We start from the raw sequence: 24,651 nt of genomic DNA, 5'->3' as shown, positions 1-24,651 counted from the left end.
CCACCACAGGCAGAGGAACTGGTGTCAGGGTCCCCTTGGGACACGGAGCCATGCCCAGGTACACGGTGCACGTGCGCGGAGAATGGCTGGCCGTGCCCTGCCGGGATGCGCAGCTCACCATTGGCTGGCTAGGCCGTGAGGCTGTCAGGAGGTACATCAAGAATAAGCCAGATAATGGTGGCTTTGCCTCGGTGGATGATGTGCACTTCCTCGTGCGCCGGTGCAAGGGCCTGGGCCTGCTGGACCACGAGGACCTGCTGGAAGTGGCCCTAGAGGACAACGAGTTTGTGGAAGTGGGTGAGTGGCCGAGTCCATGCGTGCCCGGGAAGGAGGCTCGGCGGCCACCCCCCCCCCCCCCCCCCCCGGGCATGTGCGGTGGGCTGCGGGCGGGCACACGCCTGGGAGAGGGGAGGCTTCCCATTCACCTGTTATAGCAAGGCCACAGACCCTGAAACGAGCTGACTTCCCTTGTCCCTGGTATGCCATAGAGGCTGCGTTCGAGGGGGGTGGGGTGCAGGTGAGAGTTTGAACTGCCGTTTAAACCCTGCCCACACCTGACACCTGCATCTCTACCTTTTGCTCTCCTCCTTGGAAAAGACACTAAGAGCACTTGAAAGCCCGTGAGGTTGTTCTAAAGCAGCCATTTCTATAGAAGTGAGAGGCAGTGGAACAGTGGTCTCCTGGTTTGCCAGCAACGCTGAAGGAGCCTCTCCCTTGCCATCTGTAAAGGAGCCTCTCTGGTATTCTCGTTTCAGTTATAGAAGGCGACGCCATGTCTCCCGACTTCATCCCATCACAACCAGAAGGAGTTTACCTGTATCCTTCCCTGCAGGCTGGCTGGTCTGCTCTGGGGGCTACTCCTGCCCGGGACGGGGCAGGGGCTTTCTCACACTCCCCAGTGTTTTCCTTTACCTGGCTTCAGATATAGCAAGTACCGAGAGCCTGAAAAGGTAAGCTTCAAGCCAACACTCTTTTTGTAAAGAAAATGAAGTCGTGCTCATTTCTGGAGGGTTGGGGCCTGCAGAATTTATGACCAAATGCTATCAGGCTTTATCCTGCTCTGTGAAGTTAGGAAAAGGTATTATGCTTATTTCTTGCTTTCTTTATTCAGCCTCTTCTAGACCAAGCTTTTTCACTAGCACATTAATGTTTCAGAGCAGAAATAAAATCTCTTGAGTGTCAAAATTCAGTTCTGCTTGAGGCTTCCCTACTCTCTTGGTCAAGCAGCCCAGTTGCTCAAGCTCACCGAGGTCCCCTTCTTTTGTGTAGTACATTGCCTTAGATGGGGACAGCCTGACCACAGAGGATCTGGTCAACTTGGGGAAAGGACGCTACAAAATAAAGGTACCAGGGAGGGTGGGAGGGATGTCCTCTGACCTTTTTCACTGCATATGGGAGCCTTCAACATGCTCAGCTTTGACCAATGTTTTCCTAGCTCACCCCAACTGCTGAAAAGAAGGTGCAAAAATCCAGGGAAGTCATAGATAGCATCGTGAAAGAAAAAACTGGTATCTTTTTCTCTTTGTGTACACAATTCTTTTTATTGACTTAAAAAAAAAATGACCTGCATCTAATGGTACCATGTCTTTTTGTTGTTTTTTCTTCCCCCTAGTTGTTTATGGTATAACTACAGGTTTTGGGAAATTTGCCAGAACTGTAATTCCTGTCAATAAGCTAGAGTAAGTCTGATCCCCCTTCCCCCCAACAAACGTACATTCACATGCCACCTGTCCCCATCTTTGGAATTTCTTTCAACAAGAAACGTAATTAACATTTGCCCCAATTTCCAGATGAGGAGGATAAGGCTCCTGTTCACTTGCATACGAGTTGGCATTGAAAACACAGGCTTACTGCTCTCTTCCATCGCATCACACTGCCTTATTCTGTCTCTCCAAAGATTCACCTGTTCTTCCCTTCATTTCTGCAGCTGAGGGGACACTTTCACTGCGAGGTCTCTAAGAGGGGTTTTCCCTTTCTCTTCCAGAGAGCTCCAGGTCAACTTAGTACGTTCACATTCTTCAGGTAAGTCATTTCAAACATCAAATGACTTCTAGTCTTGTTTGATTTGGTTATTAAAGCACAGCACAGTGCAAGTCATCCTTTAACAGCCGCGAGTAGCTAGTGCATCCTGAAAACTCATGCCAGTTCTGCTTCAGGGGAGGAAGGGAAGCAGAAAACGTCAGACAAGACCACCTTTCAGCTGAATCTCAGGGAAGGAATGGGCCAAGTGGAGGGATGGGGTTGGGGCAGGAGCATGTACATGGCCGTGCCAACACAGTGGTGGGTTCAGGGAAGGAGTGAAGGCTGGAACTCAGGGAATGAGTTGATCAGGATGAGGTGAGATGGAAAAGTCTGTCAAGAATCCGAGCTAGTTGCTATTCTAAGGGTGTTGGGGAAGGTGGGGCTCACTGAAACATTCTAGGAAAGAGAACCAAAAAGACAAAACTGGGGTTTCCCATTTTTCTAGAAGATGGGATTTTAAGAAGCAGGACAGTCAGGAAAGAGAGCAGTCCAACTATCTGAGTCAAGAAGAGACAGGTGGTAGGAGACTGGACTGAACTGGGAAAAGATTTGAAAGATGGAGATAGAAAGGACTTTGATTTTCTAGGAAAAAAACATCAATTCTGTTTTGCAGGTGTTGGGAAACCACTAATCCCTGAGAGATGTCGGATGCTCTTGGCTTTAAGGATCAATGTCTTAGCCAAGGGGTACAGTGGCATTTCCCTGGAGACCCTCAAGCAAGTTATTGAAGTATTTAATGGTAATGCCATGGATCCCCAGGTTGACCCTCCATTGAGGCTGGGCATGTACCACAGGCACTCTTGGTTGATGGCATAGGGAGGAATTAGCAGAGACAAGATGACATAAAATAATGGAGACGAATGGAAATGGGCTTGGTGAGGAGAAGGATAACTGGGGGGGTGAGGGTGGGGACAGAGACATTTAATCCTTTGTACCTTTAACTCATTCTTCATCACCTTTCACTTAGTATTTGTACCTTTAAGTCTGGAACAAACCCCTCATGTCTGTCCCTGAGCTTAAAGCTGGAGAGAACCTTGAACTCTATGATGCCCCGATGTGGTTAGAGAAGTTGCATCAAATCATCTGGGAAACACCATGATTCCTAGATGTTCATCCCAAAGACCATTTCAGTAGTTCCATTTAGTGTCTAGGAATCTGAAATCTTAATGCTCCCCAGATGGTGGGTTAGCCAGACTTAAATAACTGCAATTCAACTTCTTGCAAAGATAGAACGGAAGTGTAAAGAGATCAAAGGCTTTTGGACCAGGAAGCCATCTGGTGCCAGGATACAATGCAGTTCCGCTCTTTGGAGCTTCTCAGGATAGAAAAAGTCCAACATGGAGACAAGATTTGAAATGCTTGGGAGGCCACTATCCCTTCTCACAGATAAGGATGAACAGAATAGGTCAGTGCAGGCTCAGGAAACTCTTTGGGGTGAAGTTATAAAGGTATATAGGGCACCTCTGGGTGCCTAGAGTTCTGAGAATTCCCTTGGGTGAACCATGATCTGGAAGCTGGCCTATGGATGGCACTTTATCCTACTGACATTATTTAGCAGTTGGAAAACACACTGTTATTAAGAATCTGAGTTTACTTTAGAAAAAAGAGGATTTTTTTTTTCTTGGTAACTGAGAATTTCCTCCAAAGCAGTACATGTCTGTTTATAAGTGGTGGTGAGGTAGCAGGCTGGGTGCCTAGGAATCTGGGCCAAAAAAAAAAAAAAAAAAAAAAAAAAAAAAAAAAAAAGAGACTACGTTCCCTAAGCTTACCTCCTTAGAGAACCCCTGTGAATACTTTGGTTGTGTCTTACCCTTCTAGAACATTTTATATTACTTTTCTGGTATAAATATTTACATGTTTCCAAACATTCTCCAATGACTTTTCTTTTTTTCTCCCAATATCTTTTAATGGCTACACACACTCTTTGGCCATATGGTCCCTTAATTCCATATTTAGATCGTTTCTAACTTGTTCTTAGGAACAAGACTGTAATGAACAATAGCTAGTTCCTGATCTTTAAGATATATTGCTACAATTTCTAAAAATTTCTAGGTCTGAGTAGACCATACACAGTGAATACAAAGGGGTAGAGAACCAAGAAAGAGGAAAAAGTTAAAGGAATAGATGATCCTTATGGTGATGGGGGTCACCTTTCTTCCATACAGCCTGATCTGGTTTGTTTCTCTATATACAGTGTACCCCCAACCACCGTCACACAGCAAATCTGAGTATGTCCTGGCTAAAATATGTAATGCTTTCCATTGTCCTGAGGATAGAGTCTACAGTCTAAACTTTAAGAAAATATGTATTTCCTATGCTGTACCTTTCATCATCATGACTTACTCATTCCATAAATGCAAGCCTATACCCCTTACTCTCCCCTTCACCCATTTTTCCCAGTGCCCCCACCTCTGTCAACCATCAACTCATTCTCTATATTTAGGAGTCTGTTTCTGGTTCTTTTGTTTTGTTTTGTTTTGTTTTAGATTCCACATATAAATGAAATCACCCAGTATTTATCTCTGTCCTATTTAACATAAGACCTACTGGGGTCCATCCATGTTGTCACAAATGGCAAGATCTCATTGTTGGTTATAGCGGAGTAATATTTCATTGTGGGTGTGTATACATACATGTATATATGTATATACATATATACCTACACATTACCTATTCCTTATCCATTCATCTATCAATGGATGCTTGGGTTGCTTTCATATCTTGGCTCTTGTAAATAATGCTACAGTAAACATAGGGGTGGCATGTATCTTTTCAAATTAGTGTTCTAATTTTCTTTGGACCCAATATTGGAATTACTGGATCATATGGTATTTCTATTTTTAATCTTTTGAGACTCCATATTGTTTTCCAAAATGGCTGCACTACTTTGCATTCCCACCAACAGTGCCCAAGGGTTTCCGTTTCTCCACTTCCTCATCAACACTTGTTTTTTCTTGAGTTTTTTATTTTAGCCATTCTTCCAGGTGTGAGGTGATAGCTCACTGAGGTTTTGATTTGCATTCTCCTGATGATGAGTGTGCTGAGCATTTTTTTAATGTGTCTGTTGGCCATCTGGATGTCTTCTTTGAAAAGATATCTATTCAGGTCCTCTGCCCATTTTTTAATTGGACTATTTGGTTTTTCTGAAGTTCTATAAGTTCTTTTTCTATTTTGGATATTGACTCCTTACCAGACATATCATTTGCTAACATCTCCCTTTCAGTAAGTTGTCTTTTCATTTTGTTGATGATTTCTTTCATTGTGAAAACATTTTATTTTGGTATAGTCCCAATAGTTTACTTTTGCTTTGGTTTCCCTTGCCTGAGGATCCATATCTAGAAAAATGTTGCTAAGACCAATATCAGTAGTTATTGCCTGTTTTCTTCTCGGAGTTTTATGGTTTCTGGTCTCACATTTAGGTCCATTTAGACATAATTTTTGTGTATGGTGTGAGAAGGTGACCTAGTTTTCCCAGCACCGTTTATTGAGAAGACAACCTTCCCCACTGTATATTCTTCCCTCCTTTGTCCTAGATTTATTGGTCATATATGCATAGATTTACTTCTGGCTGACTATTCTGTTCCATTGATCTGTGTGTCCATTTCTATGTCACTATCATACTGATTTGATTACTACAGCTTTGTAGAGCATTTTGAATTCTGAGATTGTGATACCTCCAGCTTTGTTCTTTTTTTCTCAAGGTTGCTTGGACTACTGGGGTTTTTTGTGGTTCCATACACATTTTAGGATTCTTTGTTTTAGTTTGTGAAAAATGCCATTGGTATTTTGGTAGGGATCACATTGAACCTATAGATTGTTTTGGGTGGTATGGACATTTTAACAATATTAATTCTTCCATTCCATGAAATATACCAATTTTTTTGTGTTGGCTTCAACATCCTTCGTCAGTGTTTTATAGTTTTCAGAGTACAGGTCTTTACAGTCTAAACTTAAAGTGGCTACAAGAGATGGCTTTTTGCAACTGGGAGGGTGCTCCTTCCAGCCCATCCCCCTTATTCCCCTCTCCCCTTTTTTTTTTAATAGCAGCTCAGTCAGGTCCCTTAAGCACTAGTTGTGCTTTCCCCCGGTATTTGTGTCACAAAGCGACACTAGCTCCTTCTTGGGGAGGTTGGTCTCACTGGTAAAGTGAAGATAGCCAGAAATAACGGGTGCCTCCTTCTCTCCCAGCCTCCTGCCTGCCCTATGTTCCAGAGAAAGGAACCGTTGGCGCCAGTGGAGATCTTGCCCCACTGTCTCATCTTGCTCTTGGGCTCATTGGAGAAGGGAGGATGTGGTCTCCAAAGAGTGGCTGGGCTGATGCGAAATACGTAAGACTTTCCGAACAACTTCCATCCACGGTAGTTTCCCTAAGCCGGACGCCGGCTACGGGTGCCTGCTTCATAGCATTGAGTCCTTATGGCAGCCCCGTGAGGGAGCCACCTTTATCCCTGTTTCATAAATGAAAACTGGAGCTTACGAGTCAAACTAGGCGAGGCTCTAAGCTCCCATTCTTTACCATCGGGCTTCTGGACTTGGTGGTCACCTTGGTGAATAGGTACAGTGACCAGTGTGGATCCCAGCAATTTGTTCTGCAACGAAAACTCTTCTGGGGCCTATCCAGGAGGTCACACACTGGTGGGCATTTATTGAGTTGCTGGTCTCACAGTGCAGAGCCATGGCTCACAATCCTGACTGTATGGCCTCTGGACAGCTGGTTCCATTTCCCCCCAAGCTCCTACCCCAGTGGTGAATCAGAGGGCTCGTTTTTGGTAAAACCTTCATGTCTTCCTCATCTATCTCCAGATTCCACCAGAGCAGCCCACAGCATTATTTGACATGTTAGCTCAGGTCAACTGCTGACAGGTCCCCTCAGTGAAGGGGCAGAGGACCAAAGGGGAGGAAGAAGTTAAGGGAACAGATAATCCTTGGCGGGATATAGGTTCCAGATCACCTTTGTTCCCTACAGCCTGTCCTTTATTTCTCTGTGTACAGTGTTTGCCCAGCCCCCTTCACACAGCACATTCCAGCATGTCCTGGCTTAAGCCTGTAATGCTTCCCATTGTCCTTAGAATAAGGTCTAAACTCAGCGTGGCTTCTAAGAGTCTCGTTGGTCGAATTCCTCCCCCTCGGTTCTAGAGTGGGATGTGCTGTGTCTGGGACAGAGGGACCAACACATGCTCATTCTTCTCTTTCCCACTCCCTCCTGCTCCTCCTCCCTCCAAGGAGTCCTCTGGGTCTTTCCCCTCCCCTCCAAATGCCTTGAACCCCATCCTTTCTGCTCTCCTAGCATCTTCAGTGCTCATTTTCCAGCAAACCCCATGCACTTCCTTCCCAGATTGCTTAACATATTCTCATTCTGGAATTGCCCCTGAGCTACTCTGTCTCAATTTTCCTAGGCCAGCCCTAGGCTTACCCCTCAAAACAGTCTGGTAACAAGTACCCCCAATACACTTGTGAAGTGGACACGGTGAATGGTGCTGACTCTGCCTTCCTTCCTTCCTTGAGGGTCCTTAGCACAGTGACTGTTTCACCTCCTTTATTTGGGAGAAGATAATTCTGCCAGTGCTTAGATCAGTAGGCTGAGGGTGGAGGACTTTTTAAGTCAAGCTCTGGAGGCAGAGAATTGCGGACAGTTGGGAACAAAGCCTCAGTACAGTAGAGGTGCTCGTCTGTGCTGAGGAAGCAGCAGGAGAAAAAGTGAGTCCCTAACGTGGAAGCTGAGTACAAAGGACCTAGAAACCCAAACGCAGGGTTATATCCTCAGACACTAAAGCCCCTGCTTTAAGTATAAAAATTACGTGAACTAGAAGTCAGCTTTCAGACTAAAGAATAGAACAAGAGAGTAGACCAGAGTAGAAGAACAGAACCGATTTATGTAGGTCTAACCTTTATAAGACAGATCTTTAGGCTTAAGGATATTTTATCAATTCCTTGTGAAATTGGAAATAGAAAAAATGAAATTCGAAATTCATTTGACACCCATTTTTATCTTCTTAATCACTTTGCAGGTCCTGGAAGCTCATGGATTGAAACCAATTGTTTTGAAACCGAAAGAGGTAAAGAGATTCGAGGAAGATTTCCTCATTTTAACAAGTCTTTATTTATAGACTATGTTCAGTCTTCATATCCGTCTGACTGGTTTCTTAAAGTAAATGTGGCTTTCATGTCTGTTTAAAGTTTGTCCCTGAAGAAAGGACTCCTCCCCAAGCCTTCAAAAGATTCTTCATGCTGCGGATGCTTAGGGGTTCTCTTACCTAAGAATGTAAACTCCAAATCAGGATCCCTAAGGATCCCTAACAGATGCTTTGAGTCAAGATCCCTTGGGTGCTCTCCACCAAGAATCTTGGACCAGAAATGTCTTAAGATGTCTTGTCCACAATGAGGACCAGTGAAAAAAAAGGAGCCTCGTTAGGAGCTGAAGATTTTTTTTTTTTTTTTAAAGATTTTATTTATTTATTTGACAGACAGAGATCACAAGTAGGCAGAGAGGCAGGCAGAGAGAGAGGAAGGGAAGCAGGCTCCCTGTTGAGCAGAGAGCCCGATGCGGGACTCGATCCCAGGACCCTGAGATCATGACCTGAGCCGAAGGCAGCGGCTTAACCCACTGAGCCACCCAGGCGCCCGGAGCTGAAGATTTTATATGCAGTCTACCCTGGAGGGCCATGGCTGCCTTGAGAACGGGGACATTAACACGTATTTCACTTGCCAGGTCTATGCTAACCAGTTCACAGATGATGGCACTTAATCTTCCAGTGCCTACTAAGCATTCCTGCCCTGCACTTTCAAAAACATAAATAAATGTCATTCAGCTGACAGGTTAACTCTTCTCTTACGGAAGCAAAAGATATGAAATCAGCTTGAACGTGGGTTACAACAACTACCACAAAGGACTTCTCTCTTCCTTTCCAAAGGGCCTGGCGCTCATCAATGGGACACAGATGATCACCTCCCTGGGCTGTGAAGCCGTGGAGAGAGCCAGTGCTATTGCACGCCAGGCCGACATCGTGGCGGCCTTGACCCTGGAAGTGCTGAAAGGCACCACCAAAGCCTTCGATACGGGTCAGCATGGCTCTTCCACTGGGTTACTGTTCAGTCGGCCAGAGCTGGTTGGGTGGGCTGGACCCGGTCTTTAGACATGAGAGTGGTGGGGGTGGATGGTAGGGGAAAAGGAAAATCCCCAAGTCCCTATGGCATACACAGTATTGCTACAGCTTCCTCTAAGTGATGCCACACTTGATCTTGAAATGACCCCATTTTACAGACAGATGCTCCCTCTAGAGTTGACCCAGAATTCCGGATCACTCAGGTCTGACTCCCATCCAACTGTGCGCGTCTTAGGAATCCGTTCACAGGGTTTTAGAATTAGAGTAGGATTAGCGTTGGTCCCCATTAGAAAATTGGGAGGGAAAAACTACAGAAGTTGTAGCTTACCGGGAAAGTGGTGAATTTGAAAGACTCCCTACCATTCTAGGTAGTAGGACAGAAAAACAGTCTAAAAAGGATTGAAAACTATCAGAAATTGGCCCCTATGGAGCTCCCTTCCATTATCAGCCTAAATCTTTTTAGGGTCAGCCCAGGGTCTTGAGTTAAATTCCCAGTGGGCTCCACACATATTTGCACCCAGACATTGAAAGCAGAAAAAATGCGGTCAGTGAGGAAAATCTTGCTTTTGGAGTTAAGCTTCTGAGCGCTGGTAAGCGGCTCTGGGACTTTTGAGGGCTTGTGTCAGCACTGTGGATGGTCCTGACCCATCGATGGTAGTTCATTCTAATGCAAGAATTGCTCAGACTGTTTCTCTTTCATCAATTCTAGACATTCACGGGGTTCGCCCTCACCGTGGGCAAATCGAAGTTGCTTTCCGGTTTCGGTCACTCTTGGACTCAGATCACCACCCATCTGAGATAGCAGGTCTGGGCGTGTTCATGTGAGTGAGCTTATGTGGTGCTGTGTTTTGTGGGGAAAAAACTGACCACGTGTCCCTTGCCGTCCCCTTCCGCAGAGAGTCACAGGTTCTGTGATCGTGTTCAGGATGCGTACACCTTACGCTGCTGTCCACAGGTAAACCAACAAAACAATCTTTTCTTTTTTCCAATTCAGGGCACAAAACAGAAAAAGAGGAGTGTTAAAAAGTCATGTAATGTTCAGTTATAATCCAAATTTCTTTACTGCCTTTTTTAAACATTTTTTTTAAAGATTTTATTTATTCGACAGACAGAGATCACAAGTAGGCAGAGAAGCAGGCAGAGAGAAAGAGGAGGAAGCAGGCTCCCCGCTGAGCAGAGAGCCCGATGCGGGGCTCGATCCCAGGACCCTGAGATCATGACCTTAGCCGAAGGCAGAGCAGAGGCTTTAACCCACTGAGCCACCCAGGCACCCAGGCACCCCATTTACTGACTCTTTAAAAAGTTACTCGTATCATACTTCATTTGTCCGGTCATCGCAGAGCTTCTATTCTCTAGGATAAGCTGTTTCCTTTTGAATTGCGTTGCTCAATTCTCTTGTACAGAAGCACAAGAGACAACTTGTTGTGTTGGTTTAGTGACATAACTTTTAAAAATTCTTAGTAATAAACATCATCCTAACCCGTTAATGGAATTTTAACTGGTTCTCCCTTTTGGATACCACAAGAACCAGCCTGACAGAGATGGCCACAGGAAGGGCGAATCATAATTCAAGGGCACATCATGGTTGTAACTTATCTGCATTTGATCAGCAGATATAAACCATCATAAATAAATCTGTGAGGCTTAACTTTAGTTAAAACAACGCAGAAGACCTGAGCTGGCATGAGGTGTTCAGCATCGCAGATGTTACTGCTTGTTTGTGTGTGGCAATTAGTTGGATGAGAGATTAATATACTTCTCAAGAATGAAACAATATTTCATTTGGTGCCAGACTCTAGTCTAGAGTGTAGTAAAGAATCCTCCCCAGAGCAAACACCCACATTTCCTTTGACTCAGCAAGTTCCCATTCTAGCTAGGTGATCGGAAACATCTACCGGAAAGAATTGCTAAGTTAGCTTTATAGCCCAAGTAAATCCCAGTTTAAATCTCGCTTCCTTGCTATCCTAATAAGATCCTTGCTATTCTAAGACAAACATCAGACTCCGTGTGACAGACACCATTATCCATGTTTTCAACGTATTCACTCATCTGATCTTGTATTTTAGGTCCACGGTGTGGTGAATGACACGATAGCGTTCGTGAAGAACATCATTACCACAGAACTTAACAGCGCAACAGATAATCCTGTATCTTTTGACTGCGTACTAAGCTGTAGCTGTAGAATTCCAGCTGGTGATTTTTAGATCCACTGAAGTGATCGTCTTGTGTCGCATCTCTGTTCTGTCACTCCCTTTAATAGACTAAGTACCTGAAGTTCGGAGGGTAAGTGACAGAGGCAGGTCTGTGAACCTAATTTCACTTCAGAATCTAACATGCTTTGCTTTCCCAGTGGACCCATTCAAGGCTAAAGGATGTATTTCCAGCATTGGCTGAGAGAGTTCAGGAAGATGTTTGCCCTAAAATCCAGGGCTGAGATTGCTGATAGAGGATGAAGATGTATGTCACAAGTGGGATTGTGGGGACCCCGCCCAGGCTGGCATTTATGCAAGCCTTCCTGGTTCTAGAGACACATTAGACAGAAGGCAACTTGTTAACACTTACCAAAATATTGTCAAGGAGTTATGGCTTTCCCTACCTCAAGTTTTTATTTTGACATGGATTTTACTCCGATCAGTGTTTCTAAATTTTACGTAGTAAGAACGCTTCCATTTGTCAAAGATAGAGCCCTTCTTTCCTTCATGGTGTGGGTATCGCAGAGCCATCTTATTTCTGCTTGGGAATGTTCTTTGATGGTGTAGTTCCCTCCAGATGTTGATGTGATCTGTCAGGAGTCACACTGGCAAAGTCTTCACAGAGATACTCAATACTGCCTTTGAAGACCACCCAGGCCCTTAGCAATATATCTTTCCTATCCCACATCTGCCTCAGTTCTCAACACTGGAGAAAGTGCTGAGTTAACAACTTTGGAAGCCATTCCTAGCTGAGGTGAGCAGACGGGTTTCACAGCAGCTGGGTAAGACTGATTTATCACAGGACCTTGCCAGTGTGGTTTCTCTGATAAGCTTACTTCAGGATGTGTGTTTTATGTCCTCAGTGTCAGGTCGTTTTACAGTTAAGTCAGACCCACACTAAATAATTCTCAACTCACTCACCTCAACACCACTACGCACTGGGCTGCCCCAAATGGAGTAGACCTCTCTCTGCCTGCTTGTGATCTCTGTCAAATGAATAAATAAAATCTTAAAAAAAAAATTAAAAAATAAAGATTCTTAATTATCAATGAATTTCCAATAAGGTACTATTTGGGAATTCCCCTGCAATATTGGTGTTAGTTGAAAGAATATTCCTCTCAATTTTTCTATTGTAGAAATAGAGCACCTATTAGACAGTTGCTAGATGTTATAGGGGATAAATTCTTTTTTTTTTTTTTTTTTAAGATTTATTCATTTCACAGAGAGAGATCACAAGCAGGCAGAGAGGCAGGCAGAGAGGCAGGCAGAGAGAGAGACAGAGGAGGAAGCAGGCTCTCCGCCGAGCAGAGAGCCCGATGCGGGACTCGATCCCAAGACCCTGAGACCATGACCGGAGCCGAAGGCAGAGGCCCAACCCACCGAGCCACCCAGGCGCCCCTAGGGGCTAAATTCTGATTGCTTTACTCGGATTGCCAACAAACAAATTTGGAACAACTGGAGAACAATTGACATGCTTAAGTTCCAAGTATGTGCAAAGACTACTTGCTATAAGGATTCAGAGAATGGAGAGAAGACAAGGGCCCGTGACTGGGGGTGGCTCGGTGGAGAAGAGAGCCAGCGCTGGGCCCAAGAGGCTCACGGTTGTATGTCCTGAAAAGGGTAACTCCCAGCTTGATGAAGTTAATGTAATACGTGCATCTCCAGCTCTTTGGAAGTCAGAGCCTTCCTCGCACAGAGTGAGTTCCTAGCTGATAGATAATAAGCATTCTTTAGTCCAGTAGGTATAAATCAGCTCTTTGCAATCTACAAGAAGGGTCCGTTACTGCCTTTGTCTGGGTGCCTGTTGTTTTAAGCGAAGCACAGGACAGAATGGGATGATCCTTGAGGGCCTTACGATGCAGGGAGTCTGAATTGCTCCTACTGAGATCGGTTTGCAACAGCCTCTTGGCCACCTTTTGCTCTGGATGCTGCTGTAGGATCACTGAGTAGACGAAAGTTTGAAAATCTTTCCAGAATTGATTGTTCCAGGCCATTTGGTGGTCGTTCATCAACAAAGTCTTCCATTCAGCAAATTCGACCAAGCACAAGAAGAAGAAATAAAACTGGTGTCCTGGTCTCCGTTCTTAGTTACAGACACAAACTTTTGAGGGAAAGTACTAACCACTAGATTATGATAGTTGTGGTGTCCGAGAAACCTCTAATTTCAGAAAAAAGCACAAAAACCAAAAAACATTTCATGTTCCATGTTTCCTTGGCCCCTAGTTAGGTGTGCATGATTCATCTTTAAGGTTTTGGGTATTTGCTTTGTTGTTTCTGTGTTTGTTTTTGTGTCCCTTTATGTCAACAACCGCTTGTAGAAAGACACTCCTTCCCTCCACCCGTATTTGTACAAGGGCTACGAGTGCTAAAAATTAGCCTTAACTTGTTTTGCAAGATGGTTTTTGCCAACAGAGGAGAGACTATTTCTGGAGGAAACTTCCATGGTGAATACCCAGCCAAAGTAAGCTTTTTTAGAATTGCTCCTGACCCTGAAAGCGTATTCCAATTTAAGCCAGGTGAACTGAGACACTCTTTCTAGGCCCTAGATTATTTGGCCATTGGAGTCCATGAACTTGCTGCGATAAGTGAAAGAAGAATTGAAAGACTCTGTAACCCCTCCCTCAGCGAGCTGCCTGCCTTCCTGGTGGCTGAAGGTGGTCTCAACTCCGGGTTCATGATTGCGCACTGCACCGCGGCAGCCCTCGGTAAGAATACCGCCCGAGAATACCGCCCGTTCCCCAGAACACAAGCCTGTCCATTTCATCTGAAAGTGTCCAATTTTGTCCTTGAATGCGATCTTTACCCCCCACCTCATTTGCATTCCACCTGACTCGACAGAAATGCAGAAGGGAAGTCTCTTGAACGTTTTTTAGAAAAAAACTGAAGGAAACCTAAACAAAGCTAGACTGAAACATACTAATACCTAATGAGTTTGTAAATGATGAGGTTTCCATAATTTCTCTGTAGGACGCAACTGAATATCATATAGGAAATTCATCTTTGTAGCTTTTTCCCTAATCTCAATTTGAAGACTAGCAGAAGGAAAAGGACAAAGATATCTACAATTAATGGCGAAACTTGGGCTGACTTGAATGATTAAGCTTTGGGTACATTCTATTAGATACACCAGCCACTAAGATCATAAATATGTGATTACAATGTGCAAAAATGCTTATGAGAAGATGCCCTCCATGAAAACTGAGCTTCAGTGTGGCTGATCTCTGACTCCAAACTGTGAGTAACACATCACAGCAGGCTCCAGTACAAAGGATGCACTAAGGGCTTCGTTAATATTTGCTCACTTAATGGTCACAACAATACCACGAGGCGCGTACTATTATTAGCTCCATTGTACAGATGAACACCGGAAGATCGGAGAAGTTAGGTGACGTACCCAACACTGGACAGCTAGTAAGTGGAACTGAATTCAAACCCAGGCATTTTTGTTCTCAAATCCATGCTCTAGCTTCAATTAATGTGGATCTCATTTTAATCTGTATTTAATCCTAAACTATGGTTCCCACATTTAACAAATGGAAATGCAGTATGCGCAGTTAAATTTGAATTACTCGGGACATACTTGTACTAAAAAATTATTTGTTTTTACCTGAAATTCAAAATTAACTGAGCATTCCGTATTTTTTTCAGGCAAACCTACCCAAGAGGCAGGAGAGCCTGTGCTTAATCAAGAGCGTAGACTCTAGGACCAAATTCCAACTCAGTCATTTTTCAGGAGTGAGATATGGAGCAAGTTTCTTAATCCTCTCTCTGTTTACTCCTCCGTAAGATGGGGGTGATGAATTTACCTAATGGGACTGATTTGAGGATTAAATGAATTAATGCATATAAAGCTTTAGAACTATGCCCGACCGTGTTTTAAGCACTAAATAAATATTAGCTGTTATTAATATTGCTCCTAACCCCTTCCTCACTGAAGCCTCACATGAAAACTCACCACAACCCAAAGGAGTCCCTGAATTCATCGTGTCCTCCATCCAGTATCTTCTAATTACTCACGTACCTCCTTATGAAAATACTCCTCTAAGGGTAGCAACTTCTCATACTAATGTAGGGAGGTCGTGGTAACTGCTTTAGAAAACATTAGGGACTTTGGAAAGCTTCATTTGAATGTGTTTGGCTTTCCCTAAACTGCCTATTGAAGTTGTTCAACTTGTCAACTTGCTTTCTTTAGAATGAAACAGGTAGTTTTCTTTTTCAGAGACGTGTAACTTCTCTTTCTAAATAAGCCTCACCACAGACTGTGTATCCATTAAAGCAGGTTTTGGGTCCCAGGACCTGGGACTCACCGTGCTTGAAACCTGGAAAGTTCTGGTCTAGGACGAGCTGACCAGCTGGTCTACATCACTAGATTATCTCAGGATCCCTTATAGCAGGGAGAACAACGGAACCTCACCCAGCCACTCTCGGGAGCAAAAACGTAGGGGAGAAAACTCTCTCCAAGGCTCTGGGAGCAGGGGAGGAGCTCTGGAATGTAGGTCCTCCTCCACATTTAATGTGTTGTCCCTGGGCCAAGAATCCAGTCATCCACTGAGAGTTTGTTAGAACAGCAGAATCTCAGGCCCCACTCGAAACTCAACATTTGCATATTGACAAGATTGGAGTGACTCATGCACAATAAAGTCTGATCTAGGCCATCTCCAGAACTCCTCCCCCTCCCTAAGACGCATCCGGCAGTCACGGAGCCCTTGCTTGAATCCCCCCACTGAACAGTCTGAGCTATGAAATCTCTTTGTGCAAGATCTGTGGGCCCAGTCTCCACCCCCAAATACAACCCTGAATCCTAACGCCTCCTCTGGGGACACAATCAGTCCATTGTTCTCAAGTACTTGGCAAAGTCCATTACGACTTTTTCCCCTAGTCTCCCGGCATGCTAAACGCTTCCAGTGTTTTCAAATAGGGTTTGTAATAGGGTTCCTATCAGTTCTCATCTCAGAACTCACTATTCCCTCCTTTTCCATTTAATACCAACCCAACATGCTTCCTTTTCCCAAAATAATCTGGGACCATCTGGTGCTTCAATACCAACCAAGAGCTCCTGGAGAGGACACTCCGTGCTGTTAGGCACACTGGCAAGCCAACAAGGCAATTTTTCCCATTAGCAGCTTACTTACCTTGCCCTGGCCTCTTGCAGTGTCTGAGAACAAGGTTCTGTGCCACCCCTCGTCTGTGGACTCTCTCTCCACCAGCGCCGCCACGGAGGACCACGTTTCCATGGGAGGATGGGCAGCAAGGAAGGCCCTTCGGGTCATCGAGCACGTAGAACAAGGTAAACCCAGCCGGTCTGGGACGGCGTGCCCCACCAACAAATGACCACATCTGCGGTTCTGCTCGTGGGATCCCTACGGGCAGCAGCGGCATCACCTGGGAACTTGTTAGAAGGGTCGATTCTTAGGCCCAGCCCAAGACCTGCTAAATCAGAAACTCTAGGGAAGAGAGCAGAACCCATCTGGGTTTAACAAGTCTTCCAGGTGATTCTGAAGCTCTCCGAAGATTAGGAACCACACCTGCTGTCTAAGCAGTTTCGCTGGTCGGCTTAATTTTTTAAACAATTAAAAAAACATATTCAAAAGTGGAGAGGTTAGTGCTACAAACCCTCCTGTACACCAACTCAACAGCACATTTGCTTCATTTTTTCCTTGACTTTCTCAAGTTATTTTCACACAAATCCCAACACGTTATTTTCTTCCTGCATACTTTGTCCCTTAAATATGAATGCTTTTTTTTAATCCACCATCATGCCATTCTCATGTCCAAAAAAAATCAACAGTGAGTCTTGGTATCACATAACAAATTGAGTACATATTCAGAATTTCCCAATTTCTCAATGCCTGCATAGTGGGTTTGTTCAAATCCAGATTCAAGGTCCACATTTTAAATTTGGTGGTCAAAGTTGTAAGCCTCTTTTCATCTAGAACACTCCCCTCTCCCATTTTTTTTTTTTTCATGCCACAGACTAGTTAAAAAAACAGGTCAGTTCTTCTGTCAGCATCTAACATTCTGGATTTTTACCTGTTAGCCTCCTCCCGGTGTTACTTTTAACTTGCTATCTGCATGTTATCTCTGTCCCCCACATTTTCCAACGGCTGTGGAAGAATTAACAAGATTCAGATCCGTATCTTTCGGGAGATAGTTTTCTAGGGTGGAGCTGTGTTAGGCCCACCTCTCCCCGCCTTAATGACTGCTTATTTGTTTTTTTAAAGACCAATTGCCTTCCTTTAGGCATTGTTAGCTAAGCTACTAAGTTTTTGCAATTGTATCAGAAGCCGTTGAAAGACAAAAGAATATCACTACAGTAATTCCCCTCTCCGGGAGGGGGAGGAGACGTTCCAAGACCCTCAGGAGAAGCCTGATCCCTCGAGACACCAAGCCCTATGTATACCACGTTTTTCTCCTGTATGGACATACCTGTGATACAGTTTAATTGCTAAATCAGGCACAGTAAGAGATTGACAAGAATAACTAATCAAGTAGAACAGTTAAAACGATATATTGAAATATAAGTTCGGTGAACGTGAGCTCTCTCAAAATAGCTTACTGTGCTTTACTCACTCTTCTTGTGATGAAGGGGGGACGACAGAATGCGTACGCGGCCAGGAGAAGTGAGCAAACGCCTCGGGCGTTGTGAGGTAGCGTTAGGCTACCCTTGACTTTCCGATGGTGATTCGTCAGAAAGAGGCATCTGACGACCCATCAGAAGGCTCACCTGCTTCCAGACCGTGGTTGATTGTGAGCAACCAAAACAGCAGAAGGTGAAATGGCAGATAAGCAAGGACGAAGGTATCCTAAGATAAATGTGGGAGAGTTATGTGCTCTTATTATTGAGATATAATTTATGTACCACACAATCGCTCACTTAAATTGTACACTTCAGTTGTAATTAACGTATTCAGAAAGTTGTGCCATCACTACCACAAATCAATTTTAGAACATTTTCATCCCAAAAAGAAACCTTGTGAAACCTTGTACCCTTGACCCAGCACTCGCCCATTCTCCCTACTCCACCCTGCCCCGAGGTTTAGGCCCCCTAGATGTCCTTTCTCTCTCTATGGATTTGCCTTTTCTGGAAATTCCAAAGAAATGGCCTACAATATCTGATCTTGTGTAACTGGCTTCTTCCGGTCAGCATAATGTGTTCAAGGTCCGTCCATGTGGTGGCATGTGTCAGTGGTTCATTCCTTTTTCATGGCCCAGTAATATTCCATCATATGGCTATACCGCATTTTGTTTATCCATTCATCAGGCGAGGGATGTTTGGGTTTTGGCCACCTTTTGGCTAGTATGAATACTGCTGCTATGGACATTTGTGTACAAGTTTTTGGGCAGACATAATGTTTTCATTTCTCTAGAGTGCAGTTGCTGGGTCATATGATAACCTGTGTTCATCTGTTTCAGGACCTGCCAGATTGTTTCCCAAAGTGACTCTACCATGTTACATTCTTAGCAGCAGTTTTTGAGAGTTCTGAGTTTTCCACACCTTCCCCAACACCTGTTATCATGATCTGCCTACCACGGTGTGTTCCTAATGTCCCCACTGAACATGTTGCTCTGGCCAAAAGCTTAAGGAGTCACCCTTGTCCATTCTCAGATTCTCTATCCAATTCATCAGCAAATCAGACTTACCATCAAAAGACACCGAATCAAGGCTCTGTCATCTCCTTTTGAATGGTCTCCTTGTTTTCACTACTGTTCTTCTACAGTTACCACATGCAATAATCAGGGTGAGGTTCTTAAACTGTAATTTTGACCACACTATGTTCCTGCTGAAAATTTGCCAGTTTGTTCCTTGTGCTCAAACCAAAATCCAGCGCCATTCCTGTAGCCTACAAGGATCATGCGTGATCTGGCTTCTGGCTCTCACTGTCCCCTCTCTCCATTCCATTCCTTACCCTGGAACCACCGTGTTATTCTTGTACCCACCAAGGACACATCCCTAACTCAGCACCTGTGTCCTTGCTGGCCCATCTGCCTGCAACATTGTTCCCCTAGGCCTTCACACGGTTCACTTCTGCATTCTACCTTGGTTGCTGTGCAGATTTTATCTCAGATGTCTTCCCTGTCTACCCCAGCTCAACTTCTTGAAGTTTCCAATTCCTTATGCATAAAGTAAGGGGACTGCACTTAGAAGATGTGAAGTTTCTTCCAGGTCCAAAATGGATCCCATTGCTTCATCCCCTCCCATGGTGTCCTGTCTGTACTCACCAGAGTTTGGAATGGGCTTCATAAATTTTAAGATAAGACACCAAATCTTTTTAATACTCCATTTCAGTTGACCACGTAAATGGTTTGATCAACTTGAAGCTTTTTTGTTATTTTCTTGGCAAATAATGGAATCCAAAAGTAGAGAAATTTAGATTTCAATATTCAAAGCTGATAGCAAGGTATGGTACATTTAATAAGAGTTCTTAACTAGGGAAAAAAAAAACATGTAAAGACTGTTTTATCAAGAAACCTAAAGTTGGCAAGATACTAGTTTCTACAATTTGAGTTTTAGTGGGCTTGGGAGCCTTTGAGTTTGAAGGCTCGAAAGAACATTGTAGAATTATGCAGCGCAACAAAAGACTGCTTTGCTCCTTCCCTGGCTCATTCAGTCCTTTGACGAAAGTCTATGTGCCAGGTATTTCAGCCCCAAGAGAAGCAGCAAGACTAAAACAAATAGAAATAGGACACAGATGTCATCCATCTTGATCAGATGACATAAGAAGGAGAGCACTAAGACATTTACCTGTACAGCACTCCCCTTCTAAACGTTAAAGATCCAGCCAGTGGGGTAGAAGAGGAAATTTTTGAATGGTAACCAAATACCAAAGCAGCTCTTTCTACCAAAAGACCGAGAGACAACCATCTCTCAGTTGGCGAGAGCTGGCTGACAACTTCCACGTGAGTGATATCCCCCCGCACGAAGTTGGCTTCAAACAGCTGTCCCCTCCACTTTTCTCATAGTGCTGGCCATCGAGCTCCTCGCAGCCTGCCAGGGCATAGAGTTTCTACGCCCCCTGAGAACAACCACTCCTCTGGAGAAGGTCTACGACCTCGTGCGCTCTGTTGTAAGGTAAAGACAAACAGGTCCCCGGGTGTGACATCATTTCAGGACTGTGAACCCTGGCCACAGTTCGTGTTGGGCTGATGGTCTGATGTGCTTTCTGTGCAGGCCCTGGATAAAAGATCGCTTCATGGCTCCAGACATTGAGGCAGCGCACAGGCTGCTCGTTGAGCAGAAGGCAAGTTGGCCACTTGGCTTCCTTCTTAGTTTTGGGTCATTATGGGAAAGCAAAATGGGAGTGGGAACTGCAGAAATACTGTCTTATTCTTTTGTTTCCTGTCTCTTCCTTGGAAGTGAACAAAAAGGAACTCGAGCAACTTCCAAGGCAACTAAAAAGCTCTTTGATAAACTCTTAAGTGTCCCGTGTTGCATCTAAACATTGACTATCTAGCAATTAGAAACTGAAAGGACTTTAAATGGAGTTTGGGACAGGTACTCCTGAGGAGAAAATGAGATGAAAGGTTCATGGATCCCCTTCACCAAAAATATCCTCTTTTGTTCAAAAGCACGTTCTATTTCCATGATGTTATCACTGCCTCCTCCAACGAGCCCAATAACTAAACGGACCTCAAGACAAAACAAAGTCCCAGGATTTTTTTTTTAAAGATTTTATTTATTTATTTGATAGAGATCACAAGTAGTCAGAGAGGCAGGCAGAGAGAGGAGGAAGCAGGCTCCCTGCCGAGCAGAGAGCCCAATACGGGGCTCCATCCCAGGATCCTGAGACCATGACCTGAGCCAAAGGCAAAGGCTTTAACCCACTGAGCCACCCAGGCACCCCAAGTCCTAGGGTTTTACTTCAAAGGTGTTTGGGTCTGTCTAGCGCTGTGGTGTTGTCCCGCCCGTCATCCTGGGTGAGATTCGGGTTCTCTTTACTGCTTATTTCCTCTGGCTTCATTGACTATAGATTTATCCAATAGGGACAGATGCCTCATAGGCTGACTTTTTTTTTTTTAAGATTTTATTTATTTATTTGACAGAGAGAGACAGAGCAAGAGAAGGAACACAAACAGAAGGAGAGGGAGAAGCAGGCTTCCCGCTGAGCAGAGAGCTCAATTGGGGGCTCGATCCCAGGATCCTGGGATCATAACCTGAGCCGAAGGGAGATGCTTAACTGACTGAGCCACTCAGGCACCCCTAGGCTGATTTATTTTTTAAATATATTTTTTAAAGTTCTTTGAGCCTTTTGTTGTGATTTGTGGGCCTCCTGTTCTCTAGAATTTCTTGATTTCCCCTGGAACCATTGCTCTGCTCTTGGGGAATGACTTTTCCCTCTGATCCTCACAGCTGTCATTCCCAGGTTGTGCCCTACTCTCTTTGAGGGGCCTTGCGTGTTGCCAACTTTGGTGCTCGTAGAGAGGTGTGTGAGAGGTTAGCCTTTTTTAATTGAAATAGACCTGACATACAGCATTATATTTGTTTCAGGAGAACAACAGAATGATTTGATATCTGTGTATTTTGCAAAACGATCGCCACGATAAGTCTGGTTAACATCTGTCACCGTACTCAGTTACAGTTTCTTTCTTTTCCTGATGAGAGCTTTTACGGTCTACTCTCTGAGTAACTTTCAAAGAGACAATACAGTGTAATTAACCATAGTCACCCTGTTGCATTTTCTATCCCCAGGATTTATTTATTTTAAAACTGGAGGTTTGTTCCTCTTGACACCCTGTACCCATACTGCTCACCTTCTACCCGCCTCCTCTGGCAACCGTCAGTCTGTTCTGTGTATCTATGAGCTCCGTTTGTTGGCGTTGCACTAGATGCCACATATCATAGTATCTGTGATTCTGACTCATTTCACTTAGCATACTGATCTCACAGTCCATTCAGATTGTCACAAATGCCAAGAGTGCCTTCTTCTTTACGGCTGAATAATACACACACACACACACACACCCTGCATTGTCTTTATCCATTTGTCTGCTACTGAAACCCCAATTTGGCTGCCCATCCCTTGAAAGACCAACACTCGAGAGATGAGTTTTGATGGGAAAGGACTTTGAGCTCTGTTCATGAGGCCAGCCACCTAGGGAGAAGCCGGACTCTTGTCCCAAAGCCCACTCCCAGGTTTTGCCTGGCCCAGAGTTATTTAAAGGGGTTTAATCAGCTAAGGGAGTACAGTGGTCTGTGACATTTCTTGCCTACCTGCAGACTTGATGATGGCAGCTACAGAGTCATCTTGGTGCTTGGTGGTTGTGCAAATTCTGGTTTTTTGGTGCCTAGGGTGGAGGTCAGTTGAGCAAAGAGGTCTGGTTCCTTGGTACCCAGAGGTGGAGCAAGAGTGTCCTATTCTTTCTACAAAGGAGGGCAAGAGCTACAGATGCACAAAGGGAGGGTCAGGAAAGTCATTTATGTGTGTGACCTTAAAAAAGAAAACCATTTTGATAAAGATTGCTGGGTTAGGCAGAAAGCCAAGGCAGTTCCCAACAGATTTGCTGGCCTCTGGGGCCTGGGAAAGTTCTGGTCCTTCATTCCCCAAGGCCAGAGGTCTGCAAATCTCAAAGAAAGTCAGTTAATTCTGTTACAGATCAAGGGCCTTAGGTCAGCAAGCAAGAAGTGTGTTACCTTGACTCAAGATAACCCTGAAGACCGGCTGGAGCGCTGCCGCACACCCCTCGGTGGCCACCAATGTCTGGCAGTTTGTAAGTAACACTGCAGTGACCGTGGAGGCGCCCCCTCCTGTTTTCGAGGAACTTAGCATTTGCAAGGATACATTTTCTAAGGTAATACAAAAGGAAAGGAAATGCTCCTTGGTTGTTAGCAACAAGCTGATAAAAAGCAGCTGTAGGGGCACCTGGATGGCTCTGTCGGTTAAGTGTCTGCCTTCGGCTCAGGTCATGATCCTGTGGTCCCGGGGTCCCAGGATCCAGACCCGCATGGGGCGCCCTGCTTGGCAGGGAGTCTGCTTCTCCCTCTGCCCTTCACCCCATTCAGGCTCTCTCTCTCACTCAAATAAATAAAATCTTAAAAGAGAAAAAAAAAAAAGCAGCTGTGAATCAAAAACAGGACCTGAACTTGAGAAGAGGAGATTCCTGAAACAGAATAGGCTGGTGCGTGGAGCTGTAGAGTAAGCAAGGGTCTGAAACGCCCCTTCTCAAACTTTCCTGTGCATATGAATCTCCTGGGGGTCTGGTTCTAGGGGAGGCCGATGCCGCTGGCCCACAGGAGGCTGTGGGAGCAGCAGGAGTGGAAGGAATCGAGCGCTGGGCAGCTCAGCCAGTTACGGGTCTGCTTTTGGCTCAGCTCATGATCTCAGGGTGCTGGGATGCAGCCCTGCATTGGGCTCCCTACTCAGCGGAGAGTCTGCTTCTCCCTCTGCCTGTCCCTTAGCTTGTGCATGCTCTCTCTCTCACAAAATAAGTAAATAAAGTTAAAAAAAAATTTTTTAAGGGCGTAAGGGGTAGAGCACATGTGCCATGGAAACCCAGCAAACAAGGAAATCCGTTGCGCTATTCAAAGCTTGCTTTAGAAAACGCACATGCATACCTTTGAGCAACTTTCCTTAATTCCGTCCACACTGAATCGTCTGGGTTTTGTTTCTGTGTTGGCTTGTTTTGATTCCAAAGAGTAAGCAGCTGAAAACCCTCCCGGGAAACTTTAGAAAGGCTTTGGACTTCGTATTTTAAAAGCTGTTAATGCAACCAAAGTCTAATGCATACAGATTGGGTGTCGAATGAAAGCAAGCAAACAGCTGCTAGGTGCCTGCCTGGTCAGCTCGTGACGTTTTGATTCGATGAAGCTGATGTTGACTGACATGTGAGGACAGTGTCGTCAACATTCTGACTCTGCTTTATCCCTCTCAGGTCTGGGAGGTTGCTGCCCCATACATCGAAAAATACAGAATGGAACATATTCCAGAATCCAGACCGGTTTCTCCAACAGCCTTTTCACTGGAATCTCTACATAAGAAATCCACCAAAATCCCCGAGTCCGGAGATCTTTGACAGGCTTTGTCATGGATCAGTGGATCAGAGGGTCCTTGGTTGAACAGCAAGCAATATTATGCTGAAGAAGAGACCTGAGGACTTTCCTAAGTACATCAACCCATTATGTTGTTCGGTCCTTCTACAACCTCCTTTGCTTAGGCTGGTAACGGCATTAGCATTGCTCACTCTAGCACTGTGTTCTTGTTGACCTGGTTTGAGACACAGAAGTTGTTTTCAGATTATAGTTTTCTTTCTTCCTTAACAATATCAACAGGCCACAGACCACTTCATTCATTTGATCTCAAATTTTGAAACAGATTGGTATTTTTTTCCAAAAACATTAG

The 24,651-nt window shown here is 44.6% G+C and overlaps 1 protein-coding gene across 1 annotated transcript; it reads left to right on the top strand.

The window, feature by feature from the left end:
* Window positions 1-24,651, top strand: HAL (histidine ammonia-lyase). Its single transcript, XM_032874274.1, has 20 exons — window positions 1-297; window positions 756-816; window positions 923-950; window positions 1,270-1,344; window positions 1,436-1,508; window positions 1,613-1,679; window positions 1,985-2,022; window positions 2,636-2,761; window positions 6,211-6,350; window positions 8,031-8,078; window positions 8,934-9,081; window positions 9,835-9,930; window positions 10,022-10,080; window positions 11,192-11,272; window positions 13,713-13,778; window positions 13,857-14,022; window positions 16,470-16,604; window positions 20,279-20,387; window positions 20,487-20,556; window positions 24,185-24,651. Exons 1-20 carry the CDS (start codon window positions 51-53, stop codon window positions 24,323-24,325), a joined length of 1,974 nt encoding a protein of 657 aa, XP_032730165.1. The 5' UTR covers window positions 1-50; the 3' UTR covers window positions 24,326-24,651.

This window comes from Lontra canadensis, unplaced genomic scaffold, assembly GCF_010015895.1.
Source record: "Lontra canadensis isolate GAN:19392208 unplaced genomic scaffold, GSC_riverotter_1.0 scaffold52, whole genome shotgun sequence".
Taxonomy (NCBI): Eukaryota; Metazoa; Chordata; class Mammalia; order Carnivora; family Mustelidae; genus Lontra; species Lontra canadensis.
Note: the sequence above shows the minus strand (reverse complement) of the source record. Positions and strands in the feature narration are given on the sequence as shown.